Genomic DNA, 14520 nt, shown 5'->3' on the forward strand with positions numbered 1-14520 from the left:
GGGTAGATGGGAGCTAAGGGGTATAAACTGGGACAACTGTAATAGCATAATCAAAAATATATTAAAAATTAAAAAGTAAAAAGTGGGGGAAATGATTGCAAAAAAATTAAAAAGTAGTCATCGATATTTAAGGACTTACTAATGCCATCTTGTTGTTTACTGGCTGTTTTATAGTTCCCTTGCTTTTTTCTTCCTCTTTCTGTCCTTTTGTTAATTGATGACTTCCCACAATGTTACACATTGTTTCTCTTCTCTTTATCTTTTGCATATATACTGTAGGTTTTTGTTTTGTGTGTATCATGTGTCTTACATAAACATCTTATTGTTAAAACAGACTCCTTATGCTTATAATTTCAATCACACTAAAATACCCTTTTATTCCCTCTCCCTCCACTTTATGGTTTGATATGACAATATGCCTATTTTCATATTGTGTGTTTCTTATCAAATTGTTGTAGTTATAGATAATTTAAACATATTTGTCCTTTAACCTTTGTGCTAGTTCAAGCAGTTGGTACATCACAATATTATACTATTACATTATTCTGATTTTGTCAGTATATTTACTTTTATCAATGTGTTTATATTCTCATCTGTTTTCATGTGGCTAATTAGTGTGCTATTTCAGCTCAAAGAACTCCTTTCAGCATTCTCATAAGGCAGATCTAGTGATGATGTGTTAACTCAGCTTCTGCTTGTTTGCATAAGTTTTTATTTGTTTTTCATTTCAGAAGGACAACTCTTCTGGATAAAGCATTTTTGGTTGGCTTTTGATTCTTTTATCACCTTGCTGATACTATTGCATTCTCTCCTGACCTCCAAGACTCTACTGCAAAATACACAGCCTTATGTGGATTCTCTTGTATGTGAGAAATTTTTTCACTTGTTGCTTTAGATTTTCTTTCTTTGTCTTTGGTTTTTCAACAGTTTTAATGTACTACATCTTGGAGAAGCCCTCTTGCACTACACTTTGGGAGAATTCATGAGCTTCAGATGTGGCCGAGGAGGATACATGTTGAGGTAAGGGCTTCACAGAATGTGGAAGTACATGTGATATAAGATAATGGGCTGGGAAGAATGGTAACAGTACCTAATTACAGAACAGTCCACACTCCCAGTGTGGAGATTCCTTGTATGTGCCTAGTAGGATTTTGGTATTGCTGTAGACCAGTGAGTGCCATATGTCTTCTCTTCTTTCACTTTCTGAAGGTCTGTGTTTATTCCCATTATCCTGTTCGTGTTCCATCATCACATATTGGGTGTGTAGAAAACAGACAACTTGTTTAGTCCACATGTTTCCAAGCCAAGAAGAACCATTATTAAGAGACTGCTAGGAACCCCTCAAAGATTCAATCCCAATTGGAGAAGATACCAATATGCCCCCAGTTTTGTAAAAATATGAGCAGAAAACTCAAGAAATTATAATAATGATAATATTAGCAGTAATAAGTACTTCCAAGCACTGGTCAGGTATTATTTTATATAAGTTCACTACCACCCTTTTAGGTAGTTGTGTCATCTGTCACCTCCATTTTACTAAGTAACCAAAGCACAGTGAGATTAAGTAAAAGGATCAAAGGTAATTAAGTCAGAATTCAACCCAAGTAGGTCTGTCCAGAGTCTGAGCACACAGTCACCAAAACCACAGTGAATGACTGTTCTGATAAAGACCTTCAGTTTTGGGTGACCATGCAGCCTGGTTTGCTTGGGACAATTCTGCTTATTGTCCTGACATGGTTGTTAATAACTCTCCTTCCCATGACCAAAGTTGCCCAGTTTAGAGAATCTCACCTGTGGTGAGAGTCCCTCCCTGAGGTCATGATTCTGAAAAGTCTAGAAAGGAAAGTTGAGACTTGATTCAAGTAGGTCATGGAGGTCACAGGAGAGTGTGGACAAATGGAATCGTCTGGGAGCATTTCTCCATTTGTTTTTTCCATCCATCACTCTAGAGAGTAATTAACTGAAAATGCTACTTTCTGTTAATTGTCTCATCTTTCTACACAACAGACCCTAAGGAGACATTTAAGAGAACCTTTAGTTGGAAGTACTTCTCTTGTAGCAGTGGTTAGTAGAAGGCATGGCCAAAGACACAGAGCCTAGGGGAAGTAAACATCTTCATCCTGAATGCTTATGTGATGTCTGCATCCTGTAATTCCTGGAAGAACTTTTGGCACATCTGGACATCTAGAGTGCAGTCAAGATTCAGATCCAGCAAAAGGCAGCTGTGGGGCAGCACCTCTCAGATTTCTACAATACATACCTGTCAGAATATCTAGAAGAATACCTGGGTGGGTAAACTAGAAATAGCTTTCTTTCTTCAATTTGTCTTTCTTCCTTCTCCTTACAACCCTGTTTTCCTACATCCTTAACCAAGAGACATGCATTCAGATTCAATGACTGTTTTATTTTCTCACAATAACCATATTCCCTCTCCCCTATCCCAATAGAATTGTTTGAATTTTAATAGAAACTGAAGTATTGGGACAATGATAAAACCATCTAAGATGGAATTTCAGGCATTAGCAAGTAGGTGGAATGAGGATCTGAGGGCATTGAGGTTTGCTGACAGCTCACCAATTGGGCCAAGGAATCACAATTTTTTACCATCAAATAATCCATTTTCCCTTGTAAAAGACTTTTTGTTAGTGAAATACCTTTATAATACATAAAGGTTCATTATTAATATAACGATTCTCATTTTGATGACTTACTGTGTGACTAACACTCCATTACATACTTTATATACCATACTTAAACAGTTCTTCACAAAAATCCTATGCAGTGATGATCATTCTTCCCTTACAGATGAAGAAATGGGCCACATAGAGATGAAATGATTTGCCAAAAATCATAAAGTTGGTAAATGTTGGAGCCAAAATGCTCCGCTTTCCAGTAATTCATTTACTTTCCCATTTATGTTAATCAGAGATAGTTGAAACTTTTGCTTAGTCTGAAATAGAGTAGCCAGAAGGAGTTGATGTGATTTTACTCCAAAGCAATTTGATGGTCTCATTTTGCATAAATATACAATTTTAATAGGTTTTTGAAATTGTTCTTGACTGCCATCATTGCAGACCAGGGAGATATTAGTCATTGTAATAGTTGACAACAAGGGTAGCATACATTAACTACAATTGATTTTGAGCCACTGTAACCTTTGCCCTGACTTACTCTTATTTTTTTCCTTATTTATTATTTAAAAATAATCTTCAAGCTTTAAACAATCTAAAAATCTAATTAAATAGTATAACTCTAATGACTAGAAAAATAAAGATAAAAGAGACAAAAGCTTTTAATGTAAATTTGCAAGATAGAGTAATTTTTAAATGCCCAGCTCTGGAGCCAGTCTACCTGAGTAGGTTCCCAAGTAGGTCACTCATTAGCATTGGGAGCCTGGGACAATTCCATAGCTTTATGTACCTTGTATTATCACTGGGCTGTTGTGAGGATGAAATGGATTAATGTATACTTTAGAAAAATATGAGTAGACAGTAAGTGCTCAGTAAATATTCATTACTATTATTAAAAACAGATCAACAAAAGGGTAGATATTTATGATCTGAGCCCTGAAAGTTGTAGTTGTCTATTTGATGTTTAAAGCCTATCAGATGCACAAATACCATATGACCTCACTTATAACTGTTATCTCATAAAAAAATAAAGTAATGAGAAAAATAGAATTAGAGACATGGAAACATGGAACAAACTGATAGCTGGAGGAGGGGAGGAGGGAAGGGGGAATGGTGGAGGGAAGGGGAAGAACATGTATGAATGACTCCTGGACATAGACAAGAGAGAGGGGATTGACCATGGGTGCTAAGGGTGGGCTGGGAGGAGGGGAGCAAAAGGGAAAAAGTGGGACAACTGTAATAGAACAAACAATTAAATTAAAAAAATAAAGCATGTCATGTGTGAACATTTTAATGATAAAATCACATCATACCTCATGTCATATTGCCTCAGGATTTCAGTAAAATTCAACAATTGATTCACATGTTGCAGCTCCCTGTATCTGACTCAATTCATTTAAGGGTAGAGTTAAAAGTTAAATGGTACAACATGCAAGTGAACTAGCCCATCCTCTACAGAATCCTGAAATATGACAAACTTTAAGACTCAACAAATTAAATGTTTCTCATTGTTCTTCATGCCCTGCCTTTGTAAAAGTGAATTATTTTGTTCTTTTAATTTTAATTTTTTTAACTTTTTAAAAATTGATTATGCTATTACATTTGTTCTATTTCCCTTCCTCCATTCCCCTCCTCCCTGCACACCCCTTCCCCAACATTCTGCCCTCTTTAGTTCATGAACACATGTCTCAAGTTCTTTAGATTCTATATTTGCCCTTCTATTCTTACCCTCCCCCTATCTATTTTCTATCTACTGTCTATGCTACTTATTTTCTGTACCTTCTCCCCCCTTCTCCTTCTCCCACTCCCCTGTTGCTAACCCTCCATGTGATCTTCATTTCTATGGTTCACTCCTGAGCTAGCTGTCCTCTTAATTTGCTTTTGTTTTAGGTGTGGTTCTTAATAACTGTGAGTTGGCTGTCCTTTCACTGTTCATCGTTTTTATCTTCTTTTTCTTAGGTAAGTCCCTCTAACATTTCATATAGTAAGGGCTTGGTGATGATGAACTCCTTGAATTTGATCTTATCTGAGAAGCACTTTATCTGTCCTTCCATTCTAAATGAAAGTTTTGCTGGATAGAGCAATCTTGGTTGTAGGTCTTTGGTTTTCATGACTTGGAATACTTCTTTCCAGCCCCTTCTTGCCTGTAAGGTCTCTTTTGAGAAATCCGCTGACAATCTGATGGGCATTCCTTTGTAGGGGACTGTCCCCTTATCTCTTGCTGCTTCTAGGATTCTCTCCTTCATTTTAATCTTGGCTAATATAATTATGATGTGCCTTAGTGTGTTCCTTCTTGGGTCCAACTTCTTTGGGACTCTCTGAGCTCCCTGGATTTCCTGGAAGTCTATTTCCTTTTCCAGATGGGGAAATTCTCCTTTATTATTTGTTCAAATAAGTGTTCCACTCATGGCTGTACCTCTTCCCCTTCTGATACCCCTATAATTCAGATGTTGGAACGTTTAAAGATGTCCTGAAGGTTCCTAAGCCTCTCCTCATTTTTCTGAATTCTTGTTTCTTCATCCTCTTCTGTTTGGTCATTTTTTTCTCTTTCTGGTCCACTCCTTTGATTTGAGTCCCAGTTTCCTTTCCATTACTATTGGTTTCCTGTGCATTTCCATTCATTTCAATTAGTTTAGCCTTCATATATTCCTCTAATTTGTGGCTATAATCAACCAGTTCTGTGAGCATCCTGATCACCAGTATTTTGAACTGTGCATCTGAAAGTTTGGCTATTTCTTCATCACTTAGATTTGTCAGCTCTGGGGCTCTGAGTTGTTCTTGAGCCATGTTTTGATATGTTCGTGCCTGTTACATATGAGGAGAGGCACCTTGGTGTTTACCTGGGGGGGGCACCCAGGTTGTAGGTTTGTGATGCTGTATGTGGGGGTGGGGTCAGAGAGGGAGCACTGGGGGTCCTCTCTGCTCGCCCAGTCCACCTCACTGCTCGCCCCCCAGCCTGCTTATTCGAGCGTAAATGTGCAAATCTGCTGCCCTGCGCCTCTCAGTGCTCACCTCTTCACTGGTCTATCTGCATACAAATTGAGGTTAATGATAACATCTTTTTTACAAAGTTAAAATATTTGCCTTTTTTGCTATTTAAAAAAATAATAAATGAATTTTTTTACTTTTATGTATTTAGGTGATTATATTGCTCCCTTCTTTAGTTTCTTAATTTGACAAATTATATTAACTGATTTTCTAGTATTAAACCAACCTTGCTTTTCTGGAATAAACCCAACTTGTTTATAATGTTGAATTATTTTTATATACTCTCAGGTTCAGTTTGCCAAAATAGTTAGAATAGTTAAACATTTCAGATATTTAAGATGCTTCTAACTATTAAGTTCATAAGTAAGTAAGGTTATAATATTCCTTTATTATTCCCTTTTTGGTATTAAGTCATAGTCCCACAAAAACAGTTGGAAATCATTCCAAATTTCCAGACCCTGAAAATTTTGTGTATGATTAGAATTATTTTTTTTCTTTAATTCTTGGTTCAACTTGCTGGTAAAATATTTTGGGCCTATAGTTTTCTCCACATGAAGATTTTTATTAGATTCATTTTTCATTTTTTTTAGTGTTTATAGAATATTCAGATTTTCTGTTCTTACATTAGTCAGTTTTGGGATATTACATTTTTCTAGAAATTTGTACATTTTATTTAAATTTTAAAATTTGTTGGCATAAAACTGTTTAGAGTATCCTCTTATTACCTTTATAACATACCCAGGGTCTAGATCTATATCTCCTTTTCCACCGTTTTAATTTTTTTTGCCTTGGTGATGTCAGATATATCAAGAATCAACTTTGATTTTTTGTATAATTTTGAAATTATACATGATTTTAAAACTATCTGTTCTCTTCTAAATGTCTAAGAATTACAATCAGATCACTTTTTAGTTTTTTATATGCATTTAAGATACCTGTTCTCTCTCTACATAAATTTCTAGTCCAATCTATAAGATTTGTTAAGTGTTCTCAGAAATAAAGAAATGATCATTATATAATGTGATAGAAGGGTCAGCTAAACCTATAATGGTAATCATATTGCAATATATAAATGTATCAAATCAACACATTGTATACCTTAAACTTTTCTAATGTTTATGTCAATTACATCTCAATTTAAAAATCCATAAAATTTGATAAATAGTATGCCTCACTATATTTAAGTTACTGTTATATAATATATAATAGTAAATATTTTATAGTTTCTGTTATAATATATTATCTGACCTGTGAATACTTTAGAAATATATATTGTAATTCATTTCCTATTATGAGGTTTTTTAATTACCTATTTGCCATCCATTTATAACTTAATCACACTGTAGTCTGACAATGTTATCTGTATGACCAACTCTTTTATATTTAAACTTTAAAAGTTTTCCACACGCGAAAAAGGTACTTACTTCACAATTGGATTAGAAAGATACCTTCTACTGACACCACTTTGTATAATACTGTATGTATGGCAGGCACTGTACATAACAGAACTAATTTCACCTCAAAGGAACCCTGTGGAATAGGTTCCATTATTATTACTCCTATTTTAAAGATAAAGTAACAGACAGAAAGATCTCAGACAACCTGTTTAGAGTCAAAGAGCATACAGAGAGCAAAGCCACAATTCAAAAGACCTATAAGACATCTAAGGCCTCAGTCACTAAGCTATGCACAGGAGTTATAGCTCCACTGATAACATCCTAAAATTTCTGAGGCATCTTTTGAGAAGGGTGTTCTAAATGTTAGTATACTTTCCTTTGTACTTTAAGAACCTGATGGGTTAATAATGAGAAGTGTAATCATCTTCTTTTGTATGTGGGAATGTTGATGTGCAAAACCATTATAGTTATTTGGAAGCAAAGTTAACCAAGGTTAGTTCATCTAAAATGGCTCAATATTTTTCTTGGTTCTGTGTTCAGTGTGGGTAGAAGGTGGTTTATTTCAACAGAAACTGAGTTAACAACTGACTCAAAGACATTCATTCTCTTCTCTCCTTACAGATCCTAGAATCATCAGTGCAATGACTGGAAAAAGGAACAGTACCATGATTACAAAGTTCATTCTCTTGGGATTCTCTGAATTTCCAAAGCTCACCATTTTCCTCTTTTCAATATTCTTAGGGATCTACCTGATGACAGTGTCCTGGAATGTGGGCCTCATCACGCTCATCAAGATGGACCCCCATCTGCACACACCTATGTACTTTTTCCTCAGTAACCTGTCCTTGCTGGACATCTGCTATATTTCTACTGTGGTCCCCAGGATGCTCTCAGACTTCTTCAAGACCAATACATTCATCTCCTTTATGGGGTGCATCATGCAGTACTTCTTCTTCTCTGGCCTGGGTCTGACTGAATGCTGTCTCCTGGCAGCCATGGCTTATGATCGATATGTTGCCATTTGCAATCCTCTGCTCTACACAGCCATTATGTCCCCCACACTCTGTGTGCAGATGGTGGCAGGATCTTGCATAACTGGATTCTTTGGCTCATCTATCCAACTGTGTGCCTTACTTCAGCTGCACTTCTGTGGGCCAAACATCATCAACCATTTCTTTTGTGACCTGCCCCAACTGCTAATCCTATCCTGCTCTGACACCTTCTTTTTCCAGGTCCTGCTTTCTGTGATCACAGTGATCTTTAGGCTTGCATCTGTCCTGGTAATTATGATATCCTATGGTTATATCATTGCCACCATTCTGAAGATCACTTCAGCTGAAGGCAGGTCCAAGGCCTTCAGCACCTGTGCTTCTCACCTGACTGCAGTGACCCTCTTCTTTGGCTCAGGTATCTTTGTTTATATGTATCCTAATTCTGATGACTCCCGGAGCCAAAACAAGTTGGCATCAGTCCTATACACTATTATAATCCCCATGCTAAATCCATTGATCTACAGCCTGAGGAACAAGGAAATCAAAGAGGCCCTAAGCAGATGGAAGAAGAGAATCTTCTCTTGATGTGACTAACTTTGGAATTTACTTCAGATGTCCCGGGTAGGAAAAGTATCAACTAAAACATTGACCCACAACTCTTCTAATTGTGGGATTATAGTTCTATACTTTACTACTAGAAACCCACAACTAGCACAGGGATAAGGAAAATGCACAAGAAGTATCTGGAACTCGACATGTCCATCTTTCATCATTTGTGACCCAACACATTAACAGGCCAAGATATTCACAAGTATTTTGCAGCTAGTAGTGGTGCTGTGTCCCTCTCCCTCAATATTCCATCCCTATCTAACATATACTGTTACAAGAACCAAAGATATGAGTACTGGCCAAGGCTGTCAGGAAACCAGCCAGCTTCTTCATTATTTTTCTTTGACTTTTTCATAGCCTTGCACAGTCTTGGATCTCAGGTTCTGCTAGAACTGACCAGTAGGCCAGGATCGTTTTTTAAAAATTGTTGACACTATTATGGATGTCACCATTGCCTCCCTGAGCTGCCCCCTCCACCCAGGCCTGGCACCCCACTGGCCTTCAGCATATTGTTGTCAGTGGCCAAGTCTTATGCCAACTTGTACCTTGGTGAATTTTTTCCAGTCCCACCCTCTCTTCTCCCCTCCTATCCGAGATCTCTCTGTTCCATGTGTCCATGCCCCTGCTCCTATTTTCTTTGTCAGTTTATTTTGTTCATTAGATTCCACATACAAGTGAAATCATGTGGTATTGGTCTTTCTCTGACTGGCTTATTTCACTTAGTGGAATAGTCTCCAGTTCTATTCATGCTGTCACAAAGGGTAACAGTTCCTTTTTACACTTGCCTAGTATTCCATTGTGTAAATGTACCACAGCTTTTTAATCTACTCATCTACGGATCGGCATTTGGGCTATTTCCAGATCTTACTGCCAGGATTATTGTGATTGTCCTACCTATAGCTCCATGACATGGTCCAGATAGATCATTCATCAACATGACATTTATTGGAGTAGTTAGTGTTGTTGAAATAGGACTGAGCCAAATGCAGAATTAAGGAAAAGGAGAGGATAGCAGCCCCTTTGGTCAGAATTAGAAATGAAAAGGTTTATCATAGATTTCCTTGAAATAGCCATTTCTCTTTATGCTTTTGAAATATGGCTTGACTTGTACTGATTAGAGTTATATATGAGTTGTCAGGAATATATTACATAGCTACAAAGATGACCAAATTAACCAATTAATATTAAGTGGCAAATAAAATGGAATAAAATCTGATACTGGTGGGTTTTTTTTTTTTATGACGAGACACCAAAATGTGAACTCCTGATAGTCTTTTATTAACCAGTAGAGGGAGACCCATCACAAGACTAGAGCAACTGAGAAGTTAACACAGACAAGGCGTGCAGTGGATGGATATGGCTGGTGATGGTGATGATAATGAATTTAGCATGCGTAACTCTTCAGTTTATATTCACAAACAATCGTCTTTGTGGCAGCTTTGATAGGAGCCCCTCATCTTAAAGATGAAGAAATAGGACCTCAGCTCACGCTTGCTAAGTTGACCTAGCAAACAAGCATCAGATGAGGGACAAGGCACGCAAGTGTACCTGCGTCACTCAAGGGAAGGGAATGGTAACACCCCTCCCACAGAGGTCCATGCAGGATACTCCCTTTCCCACAATTGCCACTTCAGCTGGGATTATTGCTTCAAGAATTTTGGCACGTGTATCTGAGAGAGGCTGAATGCCTCCAGCTCTCCTTTGTGCCCAGGAAGTAAGAATACTTTTCTCAATATATCTCTTCATCTAGAAAGCTCACAACTTCTTTCAGTCCCTTTTATCTTTGGATAAAGATGAAAAAATTCTGATTGTGAGAAAATTCCTCTTTGAAGTGAGCAACAGGTTCTTCCCAAGTAACTTCAACCTACCACTTCTCATCTACAATAGGAACATTATGGTCTCCTCCCTCCCTACCTCATAAGTTGCAAAAAAAAAGGGCAATATTTTGCTTGAAGAGGGAGGTGGAGATTGATGACCCCAATATCCTTCCTTACCCTGTTCAGGAGGAAGACAGTAATCAGAGAACCCAGTTGCATGTGTTCAGACCTCTGACCTAGAGAACTGAGATGTTTGTTGTCTCTTGCTGCTATAGTTTTACTGATTTGTTATGCAGCAACAGGAAACTAATATTCTCATTGCACATTTTAATTTGCTTCTCTGTAAAACTACTCACTTCTGAACTTTTGCAGTTAATATCCTGGTAAAGCTATTTGTTTTAAGTTCCTTTGTGGAAGAGTTGTCCTATTTGGTTAAGGAAATGGTCACTGAGCATCTATTTGGTGCCAGGCACTAGGACACAGAGATGGGTAAGAAATGAAAACCCTAAAAGACCTCAAAGAAAAAAAATTCAAGTAGATGAATAACTACTATCTGAGTCATATCTGGAAGCTATGAGAGTTCAGAAGAGAGAGAAATCATCTCCAGCTGAGGGTTTCAAGAAAGGTTATCTAATCAAACAAAGGAATGAGCACAATAAAACGAAAGACTTGGAAATAAAGAACCAATTGACAGTGACCAGAGGGGATGGGGTGAGGGATAATGGGAGAAAGAAGGGGAAGGGGAAAGCAAAGGAACATGGGTAGGACTCATGGGCACTGACGATGGAGGGGGGTGTGGGGGATGAGGCAGGGGAGAGCAATGGGGAAGACGATGGACAACTATAACTTAACAACTGTAAATTAAAAAAATAGAAAGGTTATCTTGAGGAATATAACAGGGAATCAACATGAAGCTCAGGAAGGATTTTAAGCAGTGGTCCATGACTCTGTTGGACTGGAGACCGTATTTAAATAGCTGGTCCCATCAGCACCCTAAGTTGGGAATTATATACCAGAAAAGAGGGGTGAGGGTGGGAACCACTAAGAGCCAGAGTGATGGACCTGAGGAGCAAGAAGTTGCCAAGCATAGATTTAATGAGTTGTACCATAGAAAACCAGGAAGTTTTGGTAAAGGTAAATTTTAGAGTTTGAGATTTTGAAATGAAACACTTCCCCACTATGGTGAGGTCTGGGATGGGGCAGCCAAATCATGTGAGTGGGGTGGCGTAGGATTTGAAGTCAGTGGGAGCATAGAGGTCAAAACAGGGTGCAGCTAGGGAATTTGGAGGGGCTTTAACTTTTAAAGCATCTGATTTATCTTTTTTGTTGCCCTTAAACAAACAGGGCCAAATAAATATTGACTTGAGAAGCATAGAGAGGAATGAAGTAATCACAGTGAGGTGAATTCTACCCACAATTAGTTCCTGCATACTGAGCTCAAAATTTGGTCTTGAAGCTGATTTCCCAAACCCATGGGTGATCAACTTGAGAAAATGACATCCTGAGAACTTAATCAAAGATATCATATAAGCATTGCACGGACAAAACGTGTTGGCTCCCCTGCCCCTCATATTTCTAGCTGCCATATTTGACAGAATTTCAAGACTAATTTTAGATTTTCAAGATGAAGTAATGATTCAGTAAAATAACAGATACTTGACAACCCACAGCTGTCTTCTCCTTTCTTCCTCTCTTCCTTCCCTACACTATCAATGTCCATCTAGAACGATGTGTCCCCAATTCATCTGGCTCTTTACACACAAGGCCTTTTCCACCATCTGGCATCCAGCTGGATAGCCCTCTCCAATGAACATTTATCAACCTCACTTCCTGCGTCCAAGCACAGCTGCCTCTTTGCCTTGGAATTGCGCCCTGCTGACAAAATGCTACATTTAAGATCAAGGAAGTTCAAGTTGGTTGTACATTTTCCAAGTCACATCGACTCTGGATAATTTTCAGGTCTGTTTTAAGGGACAACTCCATGTTGCAATGCACAAGAGTTAATTAGATGCATGATTCCCATTGGGCTCAGTGCTTGTCAGTGTTCCTGGTCTCAGAAAGGCTTCTGTAGAAAAGGCTTTGAGAGGGTTCTCTTAGCAGGACAGCAATGAGGCTTCCTAGAAGAGGTTCTACCTTCCCATCACCCATCACATCCTCTGTATGTCCTCCTTGGAGACGTATCTGTTCAAGTCCTTTGCCCACTTTTTAATTGGGTTGCTTGTCTTCTTAGAGTGCAGTCATGTATGTTCTTTGTATATTTTGGAGACTAAACCCTTGTCTGAGGTATCATTGGCAAATATGTTTTCCCATGCAGTTCTGTTTTTATTTAAATAGTGTTTTCTTTAGCCAGGCAGAAGCTTTTTATTTTTATGAGATCCCATTTGTTTATTCTTTCCTTTATGTCCCTTGCTCTAGGGGACATATCTGTACAAATGTTACTGCGTGAAATATCGAGATTTTCCTGCCAATGTTCTCCTCTAGGAGTTTTGATCATCAGTGTTTTGAACTGTGCATCCAATAGGGTGCCTATCTCTTGGTGGCTGAGAAGTATTGGCTCTGGGGTTTTGATCTGTTCTGTTTGAGCCATACTGTTTTGGTCTGTTTGTGCCTGTTACCTATGAGGGGTGGAGCCTTAGGTGTTCACCAGGGCAGGTCAACCCGAGTTGCTGGGTTATGATGCTGTATGTGGGCACGGGGTCAGAGAGGGAGCAATGGCACTTGTTCTGCTCTCTCTCTGATTTCAGTCTCCTCTGCCACTTCCCACAAGCAAATTGGGCCCTTCTGGTGCTGGTTCCTGGGTGGGCGGCCTTTCGTACATTCTAGAACACTGTGGGTCTCTCCAACAAACTGTCTTGTGAGGCTGGGAGCCTCTCCTGGCACCTGAACCCCCAAAAGTTTTCTAATCAATTCTTCTAGGCTCTATTTCCTGGCCCTGGGGCCCTCCCTGGGTTGTGTGGTCTGTCTCATTGCCCTTTTTTTGCCTGGTTTATATGCACATGAATGTGTGTCCGCAGTCATCCAACCGCCTTGAATGCCTCACTGGGTTGGGTCTGCTCGTTTTTTTCCCCACGCCCAGGTCTGCTAACCACTGTCTTTTTCTGCTGGGGCCCCTCCTTGTGGGCCACTGACTTCACCCCTTTTACCGGTCTGGTTGAATGGTTTGGTGTTGTCGGACTTTGGTATAGTTCAGTTTTCTGTCTGTTCTGGTTGTGTTTTTGTTTCTAAATCTTTGTTGTCCTTAAGTTTGGTTGTGTGAGGAGGTATAGTATTTCCACCTACACCTCCATCTTGGCTGGAAGTCTGTTTGGCATTTTAAAAGAAGTACAGCTTTAAACTAACAATGAGTTTCAGATGGTAGAATTCCAGTCATCAGCACGCACTTCGGGGAAACTTTTGGAGGTCAGGCACCTTTCTTGTGTCTAGAATGCATGTCACTTCCTAATTCTTTGGGTATGGGTTGAGAGCAAGAAATCTCCCGAGGAACTTTTCCTTTTTCTAATTTCTCTTCCTGGAAACAAAACTTGAAACATTGGTTAGGATACCCATCAGAAGAGCAGAAGAGAAAGGGAAGACTTTGTGTTGAATATAGAAAGGCAGACACTGCAGTAACACATGGAGGAGAAATGCTACAAAAAAAGTTCCTGCTATCTGGAGGAGCCTTATATCCCCAGGGCTCTTAAAAAGACTGGACAGTACAAACACAGAGAAAATTCTGGCTGACTGCACCTTCTCCCTCCCTCTTTCGCCAATCTGTTCTTTAACTACTATATATTTTGCTTTATTCTGCTTTAAATGCAGTTTAATCAGGTATCTGTAGCCCCTTTCAGTCTGCAAGTTGCTGTCTCATGAGACTGGGAGAATAAACTGGAAGCGTTTGTAGGCAGACACTTGAAATGAGGAGATGAAATGAGACTGGGGGGAGTGTAATCTCTAAGAAACTCATTTCTAGTGCCTGTGAGCATCCATTCTTTTGGATAGTAGAGAAGGGGTTTTCAACATCCATGGTTATAGGCATATTTAGGGAGATGGTTTTTCATAGCCTTGTTGAAGAACCACCTCATTTATACTTCTTGAGTGTGTCTGTGAA

At 38.8% G+C, this 14520-nt stretch overlaps 1 protein-coding gene across 1 annotated transcript; it reads left to right on the forward strand.

The window, feature by feature from the left end:
* Positions 1 to 7656: 7656 nt before the first annotated feature.
* On the forward strand, positions 7657 to 8592 carry LOC128626542 (olfactory receptor 1440-like). The gene has a single exon (XM_053659241.1). The coding sequence runs from the start codon at positions 7657 to 7659 to the stop codon at positions 8590 to 8592; it is 936 nt and encodes a 311-aa protein (XP_053515216.1).
* The last annotated feature ends 5928 nt before the right edge of the window (positions 8593 to 14520 follow it).

The sequence above is a fragment of the Artibeus jamaicensis genome, unplaced genomic scaffold (assembly GCF_021234435.1).
Source record: "Artibeus jamaicensis isolate MK-2021 breed Jamaican fruit bat unplaced genomic scaffold, CSHL_Jam_final scaffold_614, whole genome shotgun sequence".
In the NCBI taxonomy this organism is placed as follows: Eukaryota; Metazoa; Chordata; class Mammalia; order Chiroptera; family Phyllostomidae; genus Artibeus; species Artibeus jamaicensis.